This window comes from Myxocyprinus asiaticus, chromosome 31, assembly GCF_019703515.2.
Source record: "Myxocyprinus asiaticus isolate MX2 ecotype Aquarium Trade chromosome 31, UBuf_Myxa_2, whole genome shotgun sequence".
Lineage (NCBI taxonomy): Eukaryota > Metazoa > Chordata > Actinopteri > Cypriniformes > Catostomidae > Myxocyprinus > Myxocyprinus asiaticus.
Window position 1 is genome coordinate 21,282,058 of NC_059374.1, and position 12,365 is coordinate 21,294,422.

At 38.8% G+C, this 12,365-nt stretch overlaps 1 protein-coding gene across 2 annotated transcripts in view; it reads left to right on the plus strand.

Moving 5' to 3' along the window:
- The window catches only part of LOC127422524 (CD166 antigen homolog A-like), a 31,941-nt gene that overhangs the window by 17,964 nt on the left and 1,612 nt on the right, over window positions 1-12,365 (plus strand). Inside the window, exons 3-14 of one of the 2 annotated variants that reach the window (XM_051666116.1) lie at window positions 94-298; window positions 445-509; window positions 2,457-2,544; window positions 2,652-2,825; window positions 3,335-3,459; window positions 3,542-3,674; window positions 3,760-3,872; window positions 3,968-4,097; window positions 6,546-6,667; window positions 9,731-9,863; window positions 11,119-11,148; window positions 11,471-11,588. In XM_051666116.1, coding sequence (XP_051522076.1) covers window positions 94-298; window positions 445-509; window positions 2,457-2,544; window positions 2,652-2,825; window positions 3,335-3,459; window positions 3,542-3,674; window positions 3,760-3,872; window positions 3,968-4,097; window positions 6,546-6,667; window positions 9,731-9,863; window positions 11,119-11,148; window positions 11,471-11,588 — 1,436 coding nt within the window. The remainder of the gene's footprint in view (window positions 1-93; window positions 299-444; window positions 510-2,456; window positions 2,545-2,651; window positions 2,826-3,334; window positions 3,460-3,541; window positions 3,675-3,759; window positions 3,873-3,967; window positions 4,098-6,545; window positions 6,668-9,730; window positions 9,864-11,118; window positions 11,149-11,470; window positions 11,589-12,365) is intronic. The other variant, XM_051666117.1, reaches the window with a different exon arrangement.

A 12,365-nucleotide genomic window follows, 5' to 3' on the forward strand; every position in this document is an offset into this window, starting at 1 on the left:
AAAAACACCTCAGAGCCACAGTGTTTACACTTACTTATAGTTGTCTTTGATAAACTGCTACGTTAAGCGTGACTTTTTTTGTTTGTTTACTAGGGCAGCGATGGCAACATACTGGTGAAACAGGCGGGTCAGAATGCCAGTCTTTCAGAGGATGTGAAGTACAAAAACAGAGCCAGTATTAAAGAGGACTTCAGTCTCGTCATTACGCAAGTGACAATGGCTGATCAGAAAACCTTTACTTGCATGGTGGTGGTAGGCGAAGACATTTTGGAAAACTCTGTTCAACTGGTGATTTATAGTAAGTCTACAATAGCTGTGACCAAAAACCTTGAATTTTTTCATATTTCTAATGATAAGTTCTAATAAACAAATGTAATTGTTAAGGATTAAATAAAAGGATGCATTTATCTATTACACTACCAAAATTTTTTTATCTCTCTTCAGAGGCTCCTTCGCAACCTAAGATTGCAAAGCAAGCAACTGTGATGGAGATTGGCAAACTAACTACGGTGGGTTCTGGGATTGAATTCTGCACATAACCAATTATATGTATATATATGGTCTAATATATTCTATTATTAAAGGAATAGCTCACCCAAAAACAAAAATTCGAACATATTTTACTCACCCTCAGGTTGTTCCAAACCTGTATGTCTTTCTTTCTTGTACAAAACACAAAAGGGCCGTCTTTTCAATACAGTGGGCTCACATTAAAGGGATAGGTCACCCAAAAATGAAAATTTTCTCATCGTTTACTCACCCTCATGCCATCCCAGATGTGTATGACAAACATTTTTAGGAGAATGACTTTCTTCTGCAGAACACAAACATTTTTAGGAGAATATCTCAGCTCTGTAGGTCCATACAATGCAAGTGAATGGTTACCAAAATTTTGAAGCTCCAAAAAGCACATAATGGCCACATAAAAGTAATCCATACGACTCCAGTGGTTAAATCAATGTCTTCTAAAGCAATCCAGTCGGTTTTGGGTGAGAACAGACCAAAATGTAACGATTACACTTTCCTAGGGTTTGATGCATGCGCAAAGCGTTAGATGGCACTAGGAAGTGTAATCGAGATTGAAATCATCATCGCCTAGGAGACTGCTGATATCAAGATTTATAGTGAAAAATGAGTTATATTTTGGACTGTTCTCACACAAAATTGATTGAATCGCTTCAGAAGACATGGATTAAACCACTGGAGTCAAATTGATTGCTTTTATGCTGCATTTATGTGCTTTTTGGAGCTTCAAAGTTTTGGACCCCATTAACTTGCATTGTTTGGACCTACAGAGCTGAAATATTCTTTTAAAAATCTTTGTTTGTACCCCTGGAGTCACGAGTTCGAATCCAGGGTGTGCTGAGTAACTCAAGCCAGGTCTCCTAAGCAACCAAATTGGCCCAGTTTCTAGGGAGAGTAGAGTCACGTGGGGTAACATCATCGTGGTCGCGATTAGTGGTTCTTGCTCTCAATGGGGCGCGTGGTAAGTTGTGCGTGGATCGCGGAGAATAGCATGAGCCTCCACGTGCTGTGCGTCTCGGCGGTGTCATGCACAGTGAGCCATGTGATAAGATGCACGGATTGAATGTCTCAGAAGCGGAGGCAACTGAGACTTGTCCTCTGCCACCCGGATTGAGGCGAGTAACCGCGCCACCACAAGGACCTACTAAGTAGTGGGATTTGGGCATTCCAAATTGGGGAGAAAAGGGGATAAAAATAAAATAAAAATAAATCTTTGTTTGCATTCAGCAGAAGAAAGAAAGTCATACACATCTGGGATGGCATGAGGGTGAGTAAATGATGAGAGAATTTTCATTTTTGAACTATCCCTTTAAATCTTAAGGACCTAAAAGATTCGTCAAAGTAGTCCATGCGACTCGTGCATCATATTCCAGGTGTTCTAATGGCATCTGACAGGTTTTGGTGAGAAACAACAGAAAATGTAAGTAATTTTTGAGTGAAAAGCATTCATGAGTGCTATGAGAGAAAGTCATTTACAGTAGCACACGTGTTAACACAAAGCTTGCATTGTTTTTAGTGCTACAATCAATGTAAGTTCTGGCGTAAACACGTGCCTCTTTGAAACACGTGCCTTGATTTGAAAAACAACTTAAGTTTTGGGTTGTTTTTCACCAAAACAACTGCTATTGAATTGAAAAGATAGACTGCTATGTTCATTAAAAAATTCCTTTTGTGTTCTGCATAAGAAAGAAAGACATTTTTACTTCTGGATGAATGAATCCTGTATTATATACCCCTTTTGAATCAAGCTTTTTTGTCATATGTAGTATTCTCCTTGAACAAAGTTTACTTCTAGACTTATTTTCTGTTGGTTTTAATTTACTGGCTCTTAACTTGAGGAAAAGATACCAATATACTGTATATGTTAAGAGACCGACCATGTTTTTATGACAGGAAATTAATGATCAAACGTTTTTTCATTGTTTCTTCAGCTAGCGCAGTGCCATACTACAGGTGCAAATCCAGCTGCCAACATCACATGGTTCAAGAACAAAACTCCACTCATGCCTGATGAAACCGGTAGAAATTCATTATTGATACACTATAGTTCATGCCCATTGAATGTTATGAAAAGCTTAGGTATTTTGTTTTTATTAACCAGTAGTGGGTTTTTCTGTTCATTGCAGCCATTAAAATCACCACAGTTGTGGATGTTGATAGTGAGACAGGACTGTCCACCACAACCTCTAAGCTTGATTATGCTGCAGTGAAGGAAGACATTGATGCCCAGTTTACCTGTCGAGTTCAACACATCAGGTCTGCTGAAATGGAGTCTGCAGCTGTTAACCTCACTGTGATCTGTACGTTTCTTTCTTTCACTGCAAATAGAAAGTCTTTGGACAGTGTTATTCCTATCTGGGACATTTAACATGCTAAAATTGTGTTTTCCTCCTAATGCTTTATTCTTTTCCTCCGTAACTCTCTACCAAACAACAGCATTGTGAATTAATGTATTCAAAACTGAAGTGGTTAATGGCCTAATGTTTGAGATAATTCACAGGATTATTCAGAACGACCATTTAAAGTGCCTATTTCAAAAAAAAAAAAAAAAAGACCTTTTGGCTTTCTTGAGCAAGACCATTTTGTCCTGCCTCTGGGCATTATTGTGAAGGAACTAGCTCCACTACTAACTCTCAGAAGCATTTCTCACCACGAGAGCACACTCAAAGCCTCAACTACTGAGCTGAAGGGCCTCTTCTGGCTCATAAGGAGGTTCTCTGAAGTGCTCTTATCTGCATTAGCTCTACCAGGGATTTAATCTCCCTCTCTGTGCTGCTCTTCCTGCTTCACACATGCCCTCTTTCCACAGACCCCACCGAGAAGGTCAGTCTCCAGGTAATGTCCCAGGGTCCTTTTAAGGAAGGGGACAATGTGACCCTTAAATGCACAGCAGATGGAAACCCCCCACCTAAAAGCTACAGCTTCTATATCAAGGTATGTCTGCTTAGGGTCTCTTTCCAGCCCTTTCCTGCTGGCCTGATAAAGCTTTGCTGAGTGTGCCTCTTTTTCTCTGCAGGGGGAGAAAAAGACTGTGGAGAACTCCAACACATACACCTTGACCCACCTCACTCGGGCTAGCACTGGGGAAATCAAATGCTCACTGGTGGACAATGAAGATTTGACAGATTCTGCATTCATCACAGTTGACTGTAAGGAAATGTTTCATTAACATACTTGACTTCACATGCATTGTTTTTCAAAGCTAACAATGTGAATTGTCTCTTTCCCCCAAAGATCTTGACGTGTTCCTCGACACCACTGGTAAAGTTTCAAAGAAACTTGGCGAGAGCTTTGAGACTGCTCTAAATGTCAGTGCCTCAGGAAAGCATCAAATATCCTGGAGAAAGGTAGAAAACAAATATCTCTATAAAATCCAAAGCATTAAAAAATGTAACTTTGTGATGACTTTCCATCATTCATAAATACTGAAAATCTGTTTTAGGGCAATTCCAAGCTGGATATCCTCCTACCCAAGTTTTACAAGTTGAAGTACTCTGACGCAGGAGTGTATGAGTGTATTGTTTCCATGGCTGGCCTCCAGAAAACACGTACATTTGAATTGATAGTTGAAGGTAAGTTTGCAGTACTATTTGTACATCATTTATCTACAGGTGCTGGTCATATAATTAGAATATCATCAAAAAGTTGATTTATTTCACTAATTCCATTCAAAAAGTGAAACTTGTATATTATATTCATTCATTACACACAGACTGATATATTTCAGATGTTTATTTCTTTTAATTTGATGATTATAACTGAGAACCAAGGAAAATCCCAAATTCAGTATCTCAGAAAATTAGAATATTACTTAAGACCAATACAAAGAAAGGATTTTTAGAAATCTTGGCCAACTGAGAAGTATGAACATGAAAAGTATGAGCATGTACAGCACTCAATACTTAGTTGGGGCTCCTTTTGCCTGAATTACTGCAGCAATGCGGTGTGGCATGGAGTCGATCAGTCTGTGGCACTGCTCAGGTGTTATGAGAGCCCAGGTTGCTCTGATAGTGGCCTTCAGCTCTTCTGCATTGTTGGGTCTGGCATATCGCATCTTCCTCTTCACAATACCCCATAGATTTTCTATGGGGTTAAGGTCAGGCGAGTTTGGTGGCCAATTAAGAACAGGGATACCATGGTCCTTAAACCAGATACTGGTTGCTTTGGCGAGTGTGTTCAGGTGCCAATTCCTGTTGGAAAATGAAATCTGCATCTCCATAAAAGTTGGTCAGCAGCAGGAAGCATGAAGTGCTCTAAAACTTCCTGGTATACGGCTGCGTTGACCTTGGACCTCAGAAAACACAGTGGACCAACACCAGCAGATGACATGGCACCCCAAACCATCACTGACTGGAAACTTTACACTGGACCTCAAGCAACGTGGATTGTGTGCCTCTCTTCTCTTCCTCCAGACTCTGGGACCCTGATTTCCAAAGGAAATGCAAAATTTACTTTCATCAGAGAATATAACTTTGGACCACTCAGCAGCAGTCCAGTCCTTTTTGTCTTTAGCCCAGGCGAGACGCTTCAGACACTGTCTGTTGTTCAAGAGTGGCTTGACACAAGGAATGCGACAGCTGAAACCCATGTCTTGCATACGTCTGTGCGTAGTGGTTCTCCCCCACATTTTTGAATGGGTTTTGTTTCACAGTCCTCTCCAGGGTGCGGTTATCCCTATTGCTTGTACATTTTTTTATACCACATCTTTTCCTTCCCTTCGCCTCTCTGTTAATTTGCTTGGACACAGAGCTCTGTGAACAGCCAGCCTCTTTTGCAATGACCTTTTGTGTCTTGCCCTCCTTGTGCAACGTGTCAATGGTCGTCTTTTGGACAACTGTCAAGTCAGCAGTCTTCCCCATGATTGTGTAGCATACGGAACTAGACTGAGAGACCATTTAAAGGCCTTTGCAGGTGTTTTGAGTTAATTAGCTGATTAGAGTGTGGCACCAGGTGTCTTCAATATTGAACCTTTTCACAATATTCTAATTTTCTGAGATACTGAATTTGGGATTTTCCTTAGTTGTCAGTTATAATCATCAAAATTAAAAGAAATAAACATTTGAAATATATCAGTCTGTGTGTAATGAATGAATATAATATACAAGTTTCACTTTTTGAATGGAATTAGTGAAATAAATCAACTTTTTGATGATATTCTAATTATATGACCAGCACCTGTATGTATAAATACTCTTAAAGGGATAGCTCTCCCTAAAATGAAAATTCTTACATCATTTACTCACCCTCATGTTGTTCTGAAGCAGATATAAATAGGCAGAACATAAGGGCCTGACAGTCTCTGTCACTAGGAGTACTGGGTATTAATACAGATATTTCGATTCCTATTTTATCTCTCAACTAATGCTCTCAATTATACAGGGGACCTTCCAAACTTCTAGGTACAATTCGAAAATATCAATTTTACAAATTATATTTTAGCATTAGTTTTTCATCATATTGGTCACACTTTAGCTTTTTTTAAAAAAACAAATTCGTCTAATACATCAAAATATTTCTTGAAATTGCATTTGTATTTTTGTTACATGTTTATTATTACAATGACTTGCATAATTTGTACTATTTACAAGTATTTACATTGATATGTAGAACACATGTTAAATGTGTACTGTCTCTTGAAGACTACCTGCATCAGCCAGTAATCGCATATAATGAGAGAAGGTGTGAGTGCGAATTGAAATTGAGATCGTTCAAACGAAGATCGCGGTGCATCATAAAATCGATATTTTTACCCATTCCAAAAAACGTGCAGTGAAAGTGAATGGTGATTGAGGCTGTCAGTCCCAAACATTCTGCCTAATATTCGTTTTCCAGGGAAGAAAGAAAGTCACATGGCTTTGGAACAACATTAGTATGAGTAAATGATGACAGAATTTTAATTTGAGTAAACTATCCCTTGAAACCATTGGGCAAAGTTAATTAGAGAAATCTGAATTAGCTGAGGAATTTTAGAGTATCTTCTATATATTTATTTATAGCTGATGACATGAATCTGTTTGCAGGTCGTCCAGTGATCAAGAACCTAATCAAGAAGCGCAGTGATGAAAGCATGACCAAGATCTTGAGATGTGAGGCTGAAGGCTCTCCAAAACCCACTGTACAGTGGAGTGTCAATGGCACAAATGTAAGTCTGAACTCTCTGACTAGGGAATTGCAAAATTAAGTTTCATTAACAAGGTTCGGGAGGAGCAAGTTCATTTAATCCGACCAATCACACTCCCAGAGTAAGAGTATATAAATAGCTGCTTACCTCTACGTGGCATTGAGTGTATCCGGCATTCGGCCCCACCCATTGCCCACGAACAGACCTGTGCGAGAGACTCGGATCGTCGGATGCGACTTCACTGCAAAGCATTCGCCCTCATCAGAACAGCTCTTCCGTCTAAATCATCTAGTTTTTCAACAGAAGCTGCCGCAGCAGCTCATTTGTTTTTACAGCAGTGACCGCTACCACTTTAAGTGCTACTTTTACTCTGTCTTCCTTCCTAATCTCTACCCGCCAAAGTAGATCATTGCGTGAAGCTGCTTCCGCAACTGGCTGCTTCGGTGCCGTATACATGTGAAACAGCTCCCTATGACTGTTCATATGTTCTCTCTTCTAAACTTTCCACCCGTTTGTCCGTTGCGTGAGCCTGCCTTCACGTACGGGCGCCGCTCCAGCATCATGCCACTTGAGCTCTATTACAGCTTTAATTGAACGCAAGGAAAACAAAGATTATCTATTTAATCCAATCATCATTCCAATGCTTCCCAGCGTTTCAGTCTGGTTCTCCCGCACAGGTGATTCCTGTCAGCCTCACTACCTTGTTGCGCAGCTTGTTTAGGGCGTGCTCCATTCAGCGATTCCGTTTTGAAGTCATCTTCCAACATGACTATCACGATTGTTCTCCCTTCAAAGCGTCCTTCAGAGCGTGATTTATTCCATTTGGAACACAGGGGCAATCATGCAACAAGCGATCTCCTTCCAAATGACTGCTACTCTAATTACAACATCTTTTCAAATCAATGCAGACATTTTAGCGCAAGCTCGCTGCCGCAGCAGCACCCGCTCTGACAATTCTACAGCTCACTACAGCTATACACAGCCTCTATCCGAACAGACACGAGCCGAATTCGGCTCTGCAAGATGCGGATCGTGTGCCGCGTCCAACTTATTCTTAATCACTCCGCAAACGTGCCCACCTCCCCACAGTATTCGAGCTCGTCTCGCTGCGCAGCCCCGATAACTATGAAGCAAGCGCTTCTACAAACTTCTACTCATCTCTAGACAATAACATGACTTTCTCTCCTCCCCCCCAGGACAAACACCTTAACACAGTATTACATTAACTTGCGAACTACTGAAACTACATATTCTCAAATTTGCCTAGTTGGTCGGTTGCAATCGATGTTCAGGAAGCACTGTGTAATTAGGCTAGTTTTGGTTCACCTAAACGGATGTGTTTCTTAGAGCAGTGAATCCCATTTCAGTTTGGTTTGACTCGCTCCGTGCATGTGTCCAAAGACGAGATCCATGCAATCCATTTGTCATTAATTATGTCTTTCTTAATATTGCATTCTTTACACTCAGTTGTTGATCAAAATCAACATGTAACAAGTCACTGGATCTGTCGGAAGGAGGAAGTGGGACTCGGCATATTCTTTTCTCAATGAAGCCGTTTATTTACAATAAACGTGACTTTTCAGCACAGACACTTAAATGCACACACACTCAGGCGTTTGAAGCGTAGCTCTCTCTCCCCTCCGGCAGTTTGGACTGCCCCTTTTATCCCTCTCAGCTCTCACTGCAAACACAAACACAACAAAAAATAAACATTTAATCATAATAAAGAAGCCATGCCACTCCACACTCATTTAAATTCACTTAAACAAAACAAAACGTTGAACTGCTGGTTTTCTTAAAGAGACAGTACCATTTTAGCATTTGTTCTAAATATCAGTGTAAATACTTCTAAATAGTAAAATTGTGCATGTAAACAATGCTAATGCAGGCCTAACAATATATATAATATTATGTTTATTGTTTAAACATGTTAATATACTGTCTACCAAAAAGACGAAAAACTAATGATAAATAAAATGTGTAAAATTAATATTTCCTAATGTACCAAGCTAACATTTGTGACGATGAAGGGGTACTTGAGCCTTACTGATGGTGCTGTGGGGGTACTTACAGCAAACACTGTCTTAGAGGGTGTTTACAAAACTGAAGATGAAGAGCAACAGAGTGGAATAGACCGCAGGTGTCTCAACACACATTTTAAAATGCTTGTCACGTTATCTTAAAAATGCAACACTCGTGGCTGGATTCAAGACTCAAAAAACTGCGCAAGGTGTGACACAACAGCCAAAAATGCATGTCTTAATGTTAATATGAACCACTTGAACAGCTGTGTTTTAAAGTGGATAAATTTACAGATGCAGTTTTAACCATTCCTGTTCTATTGCATGTCACAAGAGTTAACAGGGAACTTCCTTTCCTTTAGGTATCCTTTTTAATTAGAGACTGAACCAGAGCCATCCATACAGCTCTTAATATGAAATTTCAGAGCATCTGAGCTGTTTTAGAATGCCCTTTCTAGCAATAAAAGAATTTGAAACAGGAAAAACTGCTAATTTTTTATAGGCAGCAACACATTTTTAAAATGATAAAGATGTTCTCACAGCGTCTCCGTCAATGACCTCAGAAACATTGTCGCCGAATGTGAGCCGTAGGTTCCCACATAGGTTGTTAGACAGCGCCTATTGTACCTATATCTGTAAGCACTAGGTTTAGCTCAATGTTCAAACAAACCAAATGACTTGTGTGTCCGAGTGGGTGCGTACAAAGGAAGCAGTTAATGTCATGAGATGATGAGCGTTATGCATATTTCCTGTATCATGTTGTTTAGTAATGGCACAAAATGAGCTGTCAGTGCAACTGAAGTGCATTACAAACCTTATTATGAGCGAACAGTCTGCTGTCTCTTTGTGTAAGTACATGCTCCCTTAAAAGGGATATAATTTGGCATACAAGGGGAAGAAGGTAGAGCAATAGCGCCTTCTTGTGGAGCCTGTTAACCAGCACATGCATACTATAATATTGCTTGGAATATTGTATTAACTATGTCATTGTATATAACATATATATGATGTTTAAAGCTGATTTGTAATGTAATGTAATGAATGTGATGTGGTGTAATTCCAGGTCGCTGAGACTGCTTATGTGGATGGCAAAATCACGTACAGCATCACTATTGTTCCAAAGGTTAATCTCACTGTGTCCTGCACTGTCTCTAATGTCTTGGGCTCTGACATTAAGAGCATTAATGTGTCAACACGTAAGTGTAACCCCTCCCCACTCCTTCACTTCATCTTTGCTCTTATCTGACTTTGGAAATTGTTACGCATCACAAGATTTCTCCTAATTTTGTTGGCATTTACCTCTTAGTATAGGTAATATAACATTACAACAGATCAAACAATATTTAAAGGGATAATTCCACCCAAAAATGAGAATTCTTTCATTATTTCCTCACCCTCATGCCGTCCCAGATGTATAAGACTTTCTTTCTTCTGCTGAACACAAATTAAAATTTTTAGAAGAATATCTCAGCTCTGTAGGTCCTTACAATGCAGGTGAATGGTGACCAAAACTTTGAAGCTCCAGAAAGCACAACAAGGCAGCATAAAAGTAATCAATAAGACTCCTTTAATGCAGTCTTATGTGCTTTCTGGAGCTTCAAAGTTTTGGTCACCATTCACTTGCATTGTATGGACCTACAGAGCTGAGATATTCTTCTAAGAACCTTCATTTATGTTCTGCAGAAGAAAGAAAGTCATACACATCTGGGATGGTATGAGGGTGAGTAAATGATGAAAGAATTCTCATTTTTGGGTAAATTATACCATTTAAGCCTCTTGGATCTTGATTAAAGCTCACTTTTCCTCCTTTTCTATTTATGTTCTGTTTGTCGGGATGCTGGTCTATTTTCTCTCTGATTCTTACACTTGCTCTCACATTGCATGATAGAAATATCTTTCCACTAACCCTAGACAAAAAATGTTTTATTATATAACCAATAAGTATCTGGTTTTCTGTAATCACATGCATTGTTGTTTCAAGAGATTCATTTGAGGTCGGTTGGGGGGAACAAAAGAAAGAAAAAGAAAATACGATGACTCCAAAAATTGTTTGGACAATTGTGGACACTGAAGGCAAAATGTAATAAATAAAAATGTATGAATGACATTGCATTAGATAACAAAATATCCAACCAAGTGGCATCTGCATACAAATTATGCTACAACTTTTTTCAGAACTAACTTCACTCTTCTGAGCAATAACTTTAAACCAAATGGTCTCAATGTCATTTTTAGTGGATGTACTTTACAAATTTGTGTCCCCTCAATACATTTGTCTTATTTTTAACAATAGATCTATTGTTTTACAATTTGAAACAACCCTATTTTTTCAATGTTTTGCTTGTGTGGCTAAAATGACTTTTTGAATACTGTGTGTTATGCAGTGGGAAATTTAATTCCATGTGAATTCAAAACAATTGGAAGTTAATATGATTTCATATCTGATTACAGTTGTTGATGACGTGACTATGGACAAAAGAGGTAAGACACTGAGCTGTTATCTACAATTGGGGCTAATCTTTAAAAGAACATTGTGCCAACTATTCAGTTTATGTATGATGTATTTTAAGTGTTGAGTGGAGAAGGATACATGTCTATTTTAAGAAAGTTAAAGGTGCTGACATGCCCAGCATCCTGACAAATACTGTATCAGCCATCAGTCTTTTGTTTGCTTTTGTTTAGTTATTGATAATGGATATTTTGTTTTCAGTACTCCAACAATTGTCTGTCTTCCCCTTTTCACCAGCTGTTCATGTTCTCTTCTAATTGTTTAACCTCTGTGTGTATTTTTTTTTTTTTTTAGAAGATCAGAAAGATGAACATAGTGACCAGATGGCACTGGCTGTTGGCATTGTTGTTGGCCTGATACTGGCCACACTTGCAATAGGGCTCGCCTATTGGATGTATTTGAAAAAGTTCAGGTACTTAGCATCTGCTTTTCATTAAACAGCAAAGACATAAACATTTATAACTTTCACATTTCTTATGTCTTGTGATACTTTAAAATGTTTAACATTAAAAGAGGTGGATTGTGTAAACTAGGGTTGTTATAGGTTTGAATTTGTAATTTTTTTCTGCATTTTAGTTTTTCATTAAAGAGATAATTCATCCAAAAATGCAAATTCTCTCATCATTCACTCACCCTTATGCCATCTCAGATGTTTATGACTTTCTTTCTTCTGCAGAACACTAATGAAGATTTTTAGAAGAATATTTCAGCTCTGTTGGTCCATACAATGCAAGTGAATGGTGGCCAGAACTTTGAAGCTCCAAAATGCAAATAAAGGCAGCACAAAAGTAATCCATACAACTCCAGTGGTTTAATCCATGTCTTCTGAAGCGATATGATAGGTGTGGGTGAGAAACAGATCAATATTTAAGTCCTTTTTTACTATCAATTTGCACTTTCACATTGTTGTTCTTTTGTTTTTAGTGATTTGCATTCTTTGCGCATATCGCCACCTACTGGGTGGGAAGGAGAATTTATTGTAAAAAAGGACTTAAATATTTATCTGTTTCTCACCCACACCTATCATATCGCTTTTGAAGATATTGATTTAACCACTGTCAATATGGATTACTTTTATTCTGCCTTTATGTGCTTTTTGAACCTTCAAAGTTTTGGCCACCCTTCATTTGCATTGTATGGACCTACAAAGCTGAGATATTCTTCTAAAAATCTTTGGATGGCATGAGGG